Source organism: Capra hircus, chromosome 19, assembly GCF_001704415.2.
Source record: "Capra hircus breed San Clemente chromosome 19, ASM170441v1, whole genome shotgun sequence".
Taxonomy (NCBI): domain Eukaryota; kingdom Metazoa; phylum Chordata; class Mammalia; order Artiodactyla; family Bovidae; genus Capra; species Capra hircus.
The window spans coordinates 55,753,480-55,765,399 of NC_030826.1; the positions used below are offsets into that span (position 1 = coordinate 55,753,480).

Consider the following 11,920-nt stretch of genomic DNA (forward strand, 5'->3'; position numbering starts at 1 on the left):
CGAGCCGGGATAGGCTCTCAAAGGGGAACGGCGACTTGAGTCATCAGCGAGCGACGAGAGCCTTTAGAGGAAGCAGGTAAGTAAACTAAGCTCCTTTCTAATTGGCTCGATCTTTCAGGAGGGTTGAAACAGTAATGGGGATTTGCTCTCCTCCAAGTCTAGGCTCCAGATAATTGGAGAAAAGGTAAAGACGAGGGAGAAGTTTATTGCGTCACTTACTGCCCGGAAGTCCTGGGGGGCGAGCCTTCAGAGGAAGCGGGTGGGTTGCGGGGGCGGGCCTTTCCCTGCGGGGTGGTGGGGATAGAGCCGCCGCGCCTTTCGGTCCTGAGGCAGTGGAGGCGGGCTTGGGGGCGGGGTCGAACCTGTGGGCGGGGGGCCAGAGGAAGGGCTGGGGCGGGGCCGTGCCTGTGGGCGGGGCCAGGGAAGGGCCGGGGCGGGGCCGGGCCCGGCGCGGGAGTGCGGGGCAGCCGGCAGAGTTTGGTCCTCGGGCTGGTTCCTCTTCCTAGGCATGGCTCCGCGCTGTTGGCGCTGGTGGCCCTGGTCGTCATGGACTCGGACTCGGCTGCCTCCTTCCAGGAGCATCCAGAGTAGGAGCAGATCCCCTCTAGGGCTGGGTGGGAGTTCGGGGAGGCCTGCGAACGATCCCGTGAGAAGTGGGAGCCGAGCCGGGGCAGGGCTGGAGAGGGGAGAGGGAGGGGACCAGTGCTGAGACTGGAGGGGTGCACTCGTGTAGACGGAGTCGGGGCGGTGTCCAGGGGCAGATGACAGCCTGTGCGCCAAGGTGTGAGGCTGCTGGGGTGAGACAGGGGTCAACAAAGGTGCGAAGGGGAGACCGTGATGTCCACAGGCATGAGAAGGAGTGAACGAGGGGGATAAGGAGGTCTGTGGGGCAGGAGGGAAGTCTGAAGCAGGAGTCTGTATGGGTGATAGAGGGCTCTGTGGAAGGAGAGGAGTTAGAAGAGGTAAAACGGGGCATTGTGGGGAGATCCACAGGGACGAGATTGGGTGATACTGGGTCTGTTGGAAAATGTGGTATTCTAGCTGAGTGGGTCGGGAAAACCCAGTAAGAAAAATTAAGCAGTGCTGAGCAGTTCAGAGCACCACTTCAGGGGTGATGGGGAGTGTTGAGTTGGCCCTCTAAAGCGGGCTCTGGATGTGGGTGAGATGGGGGCTCTGGATGGACACACAACCTTTGGGGATTCAGATGGAATAAGGGACCCTGGCAAATGACGAAGCTTCGAGGAAAAAGAAGGAGGTTGCATATGAGGGTGAAGCCTGGAAAACTCCGTCTTCTCTTCGACATTTAAGTTGGGATTTGGCACAGGTGAGGGAGTCTTGTTCTGACCTTCCGCCCCCATCCCCCCACCCTAGACTTCGGCCAGCACTTCTCCACACAGGAGCAGACCCCCCAGATCTGTGTGGTCGGCAGTGGCCCAGCTGGCTTTTACACGGCCCAGCACCTGCTAAAGGTAAGCCACTTCCCCCTGGTTCTTTTTCCCAAGATTCACCTGCTGCTCCAGTCCTAAGTGCAAGCCCCACTCCTTTGGGTTTTAAAAGCACTCCTGGATTCCTGATGGGGAAGAGGCTCCCAGCCCATCTGGACAGGACACTTCATACATGCTTTGTCACCCGGGACTCCCCATTCTAGGTCCTCAGCTCGGAGAGAGTGTGTTTGCCTCCTGGGTGGTGGTTCGTGGCAGACAGTTGGCTATGCTTTCCTGGCCAAGTACTCCAAGGAGCTTACTCCAGACCTGCAAGATATCTTTTTCCTGCCCCTCATCTTCCCTTCTTTCTCCTCTCTCTCCTCTCTGTTCCCAATATCCTGCATCTTGAGGCCACCCCCTCTTCTCAAGGCCCTTTGTAACTTTAGGCGCCTCATTGCACTCTCCTTGCCAATAGTTCCAGCCCTCCCCATGCCATGCTGTTTTTTTAGCCTGCTCTCCACTCCCCATCCACCCCTTCCCCCCACCCCATGGCCAGAGTCTCAAGGTTTATAGTACTAGCCTTGGCGGGCAGGGCCGCAAGGTTGCTGGTTACCCTTGAAACATCGGCAGGCCTTGGTGGGGCGGAAGTCGGGGATGGGAGAGGGGTGCGTGTGAGTTCAGCTGACTGAGACATAGGACAATGACCTTGCTGTGGAGAGACAAGAGAAAGGATGACTATATTAATTATGCACTCTACTTAAAAAGTAGAGTGATCAACCTTCCCAGTTTGTCTAGGGTGTGAGGCTTTCAATCTTAAAGCTGGGAGGGTCTTGGGGAGGCCAGGATGAGTTGGTCCCCCTGCTAGAAAGTGACCTAAGCTCACCTTCCAAGCAGCACAGATAAAAGAGCTAATTACAGTGAAGTGACCAGTAAGAGCCTGGTTAGGTGGGGGTCAGTAGGAAAGTGCTTCCTGGAGAGGTGTGTCTGAGTTGCACTGAAGGAGGCTCCCAGGCTCTGGAGAAGGTCTCCCACATGTGGGGCTTCATTACAGGTCAGTTTCCATGTGTTACGACAGACCTGGGCACTGGGAAGGAGACCAGGGATCTTCCACGGCTTGGGTAAGGGGAGCTATGTGAGCAGAGCCTGAAATCTGGGGAGAGGGGGCCTTCCAGGCAGGATCCTCAGTGCCCCTAGTGTGAAAAAAGGCTCTGCCCTGTGCCTACTTTCCCCATGGGAGGTACTGGGGGTGGGCACCAGGGCCAGTTACAAGCTGGTCCCTGCCCACTGGGAGCTTCAGACTACCAGCTATGGTCCTGCGACAGGAACACGAGGCATGTTTGGGACAGTGACAGTTAGCTGAGTCAGGCACTGCCTACACAGCATGTCCTCACAGCCTCAAGACAACTTGTGAAGCAGGTGGCATGACTCTTGCTTCAGAGGTGAGAATGCTGAGGCCGAGCGAGGCTGCCCAAGGCCCCACCGCTGAGCAGGGAAGGTCTGGGTTCTGAGCATGGACTGTCCGATGGCAGAGCCTGCCCTTAAGGTCCACGCTGGGCCGTTCAGTTATCAAGCACTGGACGCTGACATGATCCAGGCACGGCTTGGCCCTGGGGACATGGGCATGAGCAGGACAGACACAGTTGCCACGCTCAAGGACCTGACAGCTTACGTGGGGGGTTGTGGAGTAGAGGAGAAGAGGGTTTACATGATAGTCTAGGATTCCGATGGGCGAGGGGGCGCTGTGTGCAGGAGAGACACCTAACCCAGCCGGAGGGGGGTGATGTCCTTGATCGATGTCTAAAGGACAGAAGGAGGGGTTTGGGGGGGAGCCCAGAGAGGCCCAGGCACAGATAACTACCTGACAGACACCCAGGGGAAGGGAATGCAGGTTTGGGGGTGGGTGAGTTCAGGAGGTGGGAGGGCAAGAGTAGAGGCTGGAGGAGGTGCGTGGGCCTGGGTGCTGGGGGCCTGGAAGCCCCTGAGCAGGCTGGACTCCGGCAGTTTCTCTGAGTGCTGTCCATCCCCCTCCCTCCATCAGAGTCCCCTGGGGGACTGGTGAAAAGGCACATTTCTGGGCCTCCTTTCCACCTAATCAAGTCTTGACTGGGGCCCAGGAATCAACATTTGAAAACAGCATGCCTCCCTTTGTCCTGGGGGCGCAGTTGCCACAGGTGGTTGGCTTCACCAAAGGCTTTTAGGCGGCGGAGGGGGGGGATGTTGAAAGCACCCTGATTTCGATCTGGAGCTCTCTGCCTGCAGGGCGGGAGGCAGGGCTGGTGGCCAGGAGAGCAGCAGGAGCCGCTGGGGTGGCAGTGGGGAGGATGGAGGTCTGATTGGACACGGATGAGGGGAGTCAGAGAGGAGCCCCAGCTTCTGGCTCAGGGTGGAAGGAAGCCTGGGAGCGGAGGGAGAGAGGTTTGGGGTAAGGGGACTGGCTTCTATCTGGATTGGTGTGAGGTGTCTCCGGTGAGCTGTCCAGGGGTCTCAGGCTTGGTAGGAGGGCTGGGCAGAGGAGAGTAGAATGTCATCAGTAAATCCACGGGAATTTGAGGTCATAGGAGGGAATGATGACACCTCCCCAGGGAGTGTCCTGGGCAAGGGGAGGGGACCTCAGATTGGAAGAACCTCTGAGAATATTCTTGTTAGAGAAGGAATAGAGCAAAGAGGACCTGGGAAAGAACAGCTAGAGGGATTGGAGGGATGGGGGAGAGCTAGGAGGCACCAGTGGTAAAGAATCCGCCTGCCAATGCAGGAGACACGAGATGAGGGTTCGATCCCCGGGTCGGGAAGATCCCCTGGAGGAGGAAATGGCAACCCACTCCAGTATTCTTGCCTGGAGAATCCCATGAACAGAGGAGCCTGGCGGGCTACAGGTGGGGTCCCAAAGAGTCGACTGAAGTGACTTAGCGCTCATGTGAGAGCTAGGAAGGAGGGGCTTCCTGGAAGAGGAGTCCGGTCCTGAGAGAACCAGTGAACAGGTCCAGCGGGTTTAGTCTTGTGGAGGTGGCCTTGGAGAGGGCCCTGTGACCTGGAGGGAAGGCTCCAAGCTGGAAAGAAGGAAAGATAAGATGGAAAGGCACATAGTGTATGATATTGACCTCCAGGCTAAGCAGTTTGGACTTTGTCCTGTGGCCGGGCAGCCAGGGAAGTTTCGGGAGCCAGGCGGTGAGACACAGCCACCACAACTGCAGTGACGGTAATGCCAGCTTTTGATGGAACACTCGCAGTGGGTCTTGCCTGGGGCTGAGGGTGCAGGCCTTGCTCATTGCATCTGGAGCATCACGCCAAAAGGAATGTTCCTTGGTCTAGAGAAGTTAAGAATCATTCCAGCGGCACAGAGTCAGATAGTGGTGGCGCTGGGTCAGCTCCCGTGGCTGTTGACTCCAAAACTTCAGCTCTTCAAGGGCACAGTGAGGTCAGTGGCGAGGAGGGAGGTGGTTCTGGTGCCACCTGTGGATGGCACTGATGGGGAGAGTCAGCAGGCACGATGGGCAGTGGGGGGGCCTGGACTTGGACACAGGCAGTGAGCTTCCCAGGTGGTGCTAGTGGTCAAGAACCCGCCTGCCACAGCAGGAGACATAAGAGAACACCGGTTCGATCCCTGGGTCGGGAAGATCCCCTGGAGGAGGAAATGGCAACCCACTCCAGTATTCTTGCCTGGAAAATTCCCATGGACAGAAGAGCCTGGTGGGCTACAGTCCATGGGGTCGCAAAGAGTTGGACACGACTGAGCAACTCAGCACACACACAGGTATAAGTTTCCAAGGGTGGGTCTCAGGTCATCCACAGGCTGGGCATTTCTAGAAGCGTCAAAGGGTTCTAGGACAGGGCTGTGTGTCACACCTGACCCAAATAGATGGAGAAGCTCTCCTGATACAGCTCCGGTGGAGGGAAAGCTGCCGCCTTTCTTAGCTGGCCAGTGGTCTCGCCGTCTCAGTGGGCTGGTGGTCCTTGAAGTCAGGCCTTGGCTGCCCTGGCTCTGGTCTGCCCATCCCTCTAGTCTGGCTCTCTAGGCAGGTGAGGACAGATGGGCCTTTCTCTCTCCTGTGTCCTCAGCCCACTGAGCGGGGCTGTCCTGCTTTGCCTTGGGAAGGGCAGACTTAGCCTCTGCTTCAACCCTACCAGGGCTTCCCAGGAGGCCTACCCATGCAGGAAATGCAGGTGATGTGGGTTCCATCCTTGGGTCGGGAAGATCCCCTGGAGGAGGAAACGGCAACCCACTCCAGTATTCTTGCCTGAAGAATCCCATGGACAGAGGAGCCTGGCGGGCTACGGTCCACAGGGTTGCAAAGAGTCAGCCACGGCTAAAGCGACTTAGCACACAAGACACTTGGCCCCACCAGCCGCTGCCCTCTCCCCCAGCACCACTCCCGGGCCCACGTGGATATCTACGAGAAACAGCTGGTGCCCTTTGGCCTGGTGCGCTTTGGCGTGGCGCCTGACCACCCGGAGGTCAAGGTGGGTATCTCTGAGCTCAGAGCGAGGGTTGAGAGACTTTGGTCAAGATGCGGGGAGGAGGGAGGCTCCCGGACTTCATGGGATGACCCCAGGCTCTCTGGAGGGACTGACACCCCAGACACTGTGGGGTGAGGGTGGCATTGCCGTGGACCCTGGCGCTGCCCCACCCTCTAACCCCTCCCCCGCTGGGCCTGGCAGAATGTCATCAACACCTTTACCCAGACGGCCCGCTCTGACCGCTGTGCCTTCTACGGCAACGTGGAGGTGGGCAGGGATGTGACCGTGCAGGAACTGCGGGACGCCTACCACGCTGTGGTGCTGGTGAGTGCAGACGGGTGGCGGGGGTGGTGGCTGGGGGAACGCTATGGAGAAGGAGCTGGAAGGAGGCCAGTGGGAGCCTGGGCGCTGGGCTGCCCAGTCCCTTAGCTGCCACTGAGGCCTCTGGGTCTGTCCTCAGAGCTATGGGGCAGAGGACCATCAGGCCCTGGATATCCCTGGTGAGGAGCTGCCTGGTGTGTTCTCGGCCCGGGCCTTTGTGGGCTGGTACAATGGGCTTCCTGAGAACCGGGAGGTGAGTTTTGGGAGCCCTCCCCCGGCCTCTTCCTGCCCACTCCTGAGCCAGCTCTTGGCTCCCATAGCTGGGGGAAGGGGCAGCCACAGGCCTGGGAGGTGGCTGGTGAGATGAGACGTGAGGCATCAGGCTGGCCAAGGAGGGAGGCTTCTGGGAAGAGGGGGTGATGGGTAGTGGGGGCGGGACCTGGGCTGAAGCTCTGAGCACGGAGGAGCCTAAGGCTATGACTGGGGATGGGGCATGAGGCTGAGGTCAGCCTGACTGAGGCCCAGGCTGGGTGAGCCTCATCCCTACCTCTGCCCCTCAGCTGGCCCCAGACCTGAGCTGTGACACCGCCGTGATTCTGGGGCAGGGGAACGTGGCTCTGGACGTGGCCCGGATCCTGCTGACCCCACCCGACCACCTGGAGGTGAGTGGGTAGGTCGGGCTGCAGGGGTGGAAGTGGGGGGTTACACCAAAGAGAGGAGGCCCCTGCCTTCAGGGTTTGGGCCTCGTCCCTCCAGGCTGAACTCAGCGCCTGCTTCCCCACATGCCGGGCAGAGGCCTTCTAAACGGCAGCTTTATCTCATGCTATTTCCTCATCACTTTCTGTAGCTACGTAGGCTTTTTAAAAGGAAAAGTTTTCAGTGTACACACACCACTGCCCCTGCTCACAACCCTCTCAACACACCTCCTACGTGTGCGCCTGCATGCTACGTCTCTAAATTGTGTCCGACCCTTTGCGACCCAACGACCGTAGCCCACTAGGCAGCTCTGTCCATGGGATTCTCCAGGCAAGAATGACTGGAGTGGGTTGCCATGCCCTCCTCCAGGGGAAGTGAAAGTTGCTCAGTCATGTCTGACTCATTGCGGTTGGATAGTCCATGGAATTCTCCTAGGCTAGAACACTGGAGCGGGTAGCCTTTCCCTTCTCCAGGGGATCTTCCAGACCCAGGGATCAAACCCAGCCTCGCACATTGCAGGTGGATTCATCTTTAATTAATTTTTAAAAATAATTTCAGTTAGTTTATTTTTGGCTGTGTTGGGTCTTCGTTGCTGTGCAGGCGTTTCTCCAGCTGCACTGAGCAGGGGCTGCTCTCTGGTCGTGGTGCGAGGGTCTCATCGGGGCGGCTTCTCTTGTCTCAGAGCACAGGCTGTAGGGCGCGTGGGCTTCAGAGGTCGCAGCTCCCGGGGTCTAGAGCGCAGGCTCAGGAGTTGTGGCGCATGGGCTTAGTTGCTCCAGAGCATGTGGGATCTTCCTGGATCAGGAATTGAGCCCATATCTCCTGCATCAGCAGGCGGATTCTTTATTCCCGAACCACCAGGGAAACTCGCCTGTATTCATCTTTTAATTCCTGGTTCAGTTGTTCCTTCCTCCAGGAAACCTTCCAGGACCATCCTGAGTAGGTCTACCTCCCCTCCTTCGGTGGATTCGGCTACTTTTTGTTTCAAAGTATGTCACCACTGCAGTGTTACACTATTAATGAATATTTGGTAAGCCTCTCCCCGCCCAGGTCAGAAGCGCGGTGCGGCCGGCACCACGTCTCTTTTGTTCACCATTGACGCTGCCTGCTGTGCCCCTTGCATACTTGGTAAACACTTGTTGAATGAAGATAGTCAGCCTGGTTTGCTACTCAGTTCAGTGCAGTTGCTCAGTTGTGTCCGACTCTTTGCGACCTCATGGACTGCAGCATGCCAGGCTTCCCTGTCCATCACCAGCTCCCAGAGCTTGCTCAAACTGTTGTCCATCTAGCTGATGATGCCATCCAACCATCTCATCCTCTGTTGTCCCCTTCTCCTCCTGCCTTCAATCTTTCCCAGCATCAGGGTCTTTTCCAAGGAGTCAGTTCTTCATATCAGGTGGCCAAAGTATTGGAGTTTCAGCTTCAGCATCAGTCCTTCCAGTGAATATTCAGGACTGATTTCCTTTAGGATGGACTGGTTTGATCTTGTAGTCCAAGGGACTCTCAAGAGTCTTCTCCAACCCCACAGTTCAAAAGCATCAATTCTTCCACGCTCAGCTTTCTTCATAGTCTAACTCTCACATCCATATATGACTACTGGAAAAACCATAGCTTTGACTAGACCGGCCTTTGTTGGCAAAGTAATGTCTCTGCTTTTTAATATGCTGTCTAGGTTTATCATAGCTTTTCTTCCAAGGAGCAAGCATCTTTTAATTTCATGGCTGCAGTCACCATCTGCAGTGATTTTGGAGCCCAAGAAGATAAAGCCTGTCACTGTTTCCATTGTTTCCCCATCTGTTTGCCATGAAGGGATGGGACAGGTTTGCTGCCAGTTGGAACCATTTGCAGAATTGGCGGCAGTGCTCTGTCTGGCCACCAGAGGGGACAGTGTTGCCATTTCAGGTTGCCAGCCTTCTCACCGCCCAGGCTCTGGACACCAGCAAACGGAGAGTCCGCTTCCGCTGTCAGTTTCCAGTGACTTTAAGGTCCTCCTTTTGTGCCAGAAAACAGACATCACTGAGGCTGCCCTGGGAGCCCTGAGACAGAGTCGGGTGAAGACGGTGTGGATCGTGGGCCGACGTGGACCCCTACAAGTGGCCTTCACCATAAAGGTGCTGGGGTCTGAGGGCCAGGGACCAGGGTCCCTTGGGAGGCGTGGCAGGGCAGAGCTGCCCGGGGTGGATGAGGGGGAGCCAGGCAGGGCCCCCTGGGGCCCAGTGCCTTCCGTGGTGGTGGGTGGCAGTGGTGTTTCCCCTGGGCTGGGTTCTGGGGTGGGCTTAGGAGTGGACAGCACTCTGGACCTGACCCTCTCACCCACTCCCCACCCCCACCCCCAAGGAGCTTCGGGAGATGATTCAGTTACCAGGAACTCGGCCCATGTTGGATCCTGTGGATTTCTTGGGTCTCCAGGACAGAATCAAGGGTGAGGGGCCCTTTCCTGGCTCTCCAGCTCACTAGGAGGGGATGATCTAGGTCAGAGAGGGCTAGGGGGAGGGCATGTGGGGAGAGGGCTGGAACCCAGACACTGCCCTGAGATGTCCTGCGTTGCTGACAGAGGCTGCTCGCCCAAGGAAGCGGCTGATGGAACTGCTGCTTCGAACAGCCACGGAGAAGCCAGGAGTGGAAGAGGCTGCCCGCCGGGCATCAGCCTCCCGTGCCTGGGGCCTCCGCTTCTTCCGAAGCCCGCAGCAGGTCCTGCCCTCGCCAGATGGGTGGCGGGTGGCAGGCATCCGCCTGGCAGTCACCAGACTGGAGGTGAGTCTCCTGTTCCCCAAAGACACCCCCGTTCTCAAGTCTCCCTACCCCCCAGCCTGGTGTTTCCCACACTTTCCCCACAGGGCATTGGAGAGGCCACCCGGGCAGTGCCCACTGGGGACGTGGAGGACCTCCCCTGTGGGCTGGTGCTGAGCAGCGTTGGGTATAAGAGCCGCCCCATCGACCCCAGTGTGCCCTTTGACCCCAAGCTTGGGGTCATTCCCAATATGGAGGGCCGGGTTGTGGATGTGCCAGGTGAGAGGGCGTGGCGGGGGCACAGGGAGGCTGGTGTCTCTCAGGGCTGTTTCACATTCATTCCTTCATCAGGTGATATGCATTGAGAAACTGTTCTGAGTCAGGCCTGTGACTCAGCCCCACCCACCTCCTGGCCCTACGAGAAGTCCCCAGTGTAGCTGAGATGCCCACTCGTATGTCTGGTTATTAAATCGGGCTCTGGGCTAGGCCAGGGCTGAGACTAGAGATTAAGCAGCAGCTTAATCCTTGTCCTCTGCAAGTTACCAGCCTGGTTAAGTATGTGTGCTATGCTCAGTTGCTCAGTCCTGTCCCACCCTTTGTGACCCCATGGACTGTAGCCCACCAGGCTCCTCTGTCCACGGGGATTCTCTGGGCAAGAATGCTGGAGTGGGTTACCATGCCCTCCTCCAGGGGATCTTCTTAACCCAGGGATCAAACCCAGGTGTCCTGCATTGCAGGCGGATTCTTTAATGTCTGAGCCACCAGGGAAGCCCCAAAAATCACATACCTATCTAGTTATTAATTCATTCAGTCAGTGTTTACTGAGAGCCTGCTGAAGCAAGGTGACAGGACCCAACTCCTACAGAGAGCGCCAAGATGCAGGGACCCTAAGGTGTAAGGTGGGGGGCGGTGCATGGTGAGAACACCTGGGTATGTTTGGGGAGGAACTGAGGGCAGTGGCGGCAGATGAGTGGGCCCCGCTGACGGGTGCTGGGGGCCATCCTCCCGGCATGTGTGTCCTGGGGCTCAGGCTTGCCAGGGTGCCCAGGCCACTCCCCATTCCTTCGCCCTCTGTCAACCCCACACCAGGCCTCTACTGCAGCGGCTGGGTGAAGCGGGGACCCACGGGTGTCATCACCACCACCATGACTGACAGCTTCCTCACTGGCCAGATTCTGCTGCAGGACCTGAGGGCCGGGTACCTGCCGTCTGGCCCCAGGCCGGGCTCTGCAGCCATCAAGGCCCTGCTGGACAGCCGAGGTCTGGGCCCCATGTGAGCTCCCAGGAGTTGGGGAGGGGGGCATCTGGGGGAGGTCCCTGGGCCGGAAGGGGGCTGCTCCCCACTGGGGCAAGGGAGCAAGTAGAGGCCCTGAGCCATCTTCCCTCTGCCGCAGGGGTCTGGCCCGTGTCTTTCTCGGACTGGGAGAAACTGGATGCTGAGGAGGTGTCCCGGGGCCAGGCCTTGGGGAAGCCCAGAGAGAAGCTGCTGGATCCTCAGGAGATGCTGCAGCTGCTGGGGCACTGAGCCCAGATCCCAGCCCAGCCTGGTGCAGAGAGAAGAGGAGGGTGACCCCAGATCCTAGCCCTGCTTGGAGAAGAGAGGAGGCGCGCTGGGCAGCAGAGAGGCATCGGGGTCAGCCTGAGCGGGACTCTGCACCCCAGCTGCGTTGTCTGCCCGTCCTGGCATACGGCCCTGGCTGCCTCTTCTCCAGGGGTGTAGGAGCACTTTATTGAGCCAGAAGGTCGCTCCTGCCAGTGTGGGTACTTTTCAGCAAGGAGATAACCTTAGTTAGGGATGGAGGCAGGTACAAGCTGACCTCCCTCCCTCCTGTCTCTCTCCTGCTGGACTGTGGAAGGTCCCCAGGTCAGGAATATGCTGGAAATAAAGCACCTGCCACCTAGGGTCACTGGTTCGTGTGCGCGACTTCTTTCGAGGCCCAGGGTCACCTTCCGGCCGCAGCTCCTCTCCAGTCGCCAGGTGGCGCTGCAGAGCCAGCTCCCTGTCCCCAGGGGGGCCGGTGGGGGGTTTTGGCAGCCCCGCCTGGCGCCCACCAGTCTTCCCAGCTTGGCCCTTCTGCTGTGGTCGGCCTGCCTTCTGCCCGCCCTGCAGGCACTCTGTGACCCCAGCCTGCCTGCTCTGCTCGCCCTCCTGTCGGGTCCCCGTCCCTGGTTTGTCTCCAGCACAACCAAGTGCAAGACAAAAGTGGGAGCCAGGGCGCCGGGGGGCCGCTTTGCCTGCGTGTCCCTGTGGCCCCTCGGACTGGCCCGGGTTCCCCGCTCTCTCATTCCCAACG

General features: G+C 58.4%; 1 protein-coding gene across 6 annotated transcripts; it reads left to right on the top strand.

Annotated features, from left to right (window-relative positions):
* Positions 58-11,533, top strand: FDXR (ferredoxin reductase). Of its 6 annotated transcripts, none has more exons than XM_018063852.1 (13): positions 58-76; positions 507-587; positions 1,372-1,469; positions 5,787-5,882; positions 6,081-6,203; positions 6,340-6,453; positions 6,761-6,862; positions 8,900-9,007; positions 9,234-9,318; positions 9,451-9,650; positions 9,734-9,905; positions 10,716-10,886; positions 11,021-11,533. In XM_018063852.1, the coding sequence occupies exons 2-13, from the start codon at positions 509-511 to the stop codon at positions 11,149-11,151; spliced, it is 1,479 nt and encodes a 492-aa protein (XP_017919341.1). In that variant the 5' UTR covers positions 58-76; positions 507-508; the 3' UTR covers positions 11,152-11,533. The 6 variants fall into 6 exon arrangements, with proteins under 6 accessions (XP_017919341.1, XP_017919340.1, XP_017919342.1 ...); XM_018063851.1 differs by lacking the exon at positions 58-76 and adding an exon at positions 101-184; XM_018063853.1 differs by lacking the exon at positions 58-76 and adding an exon at positions 241-259.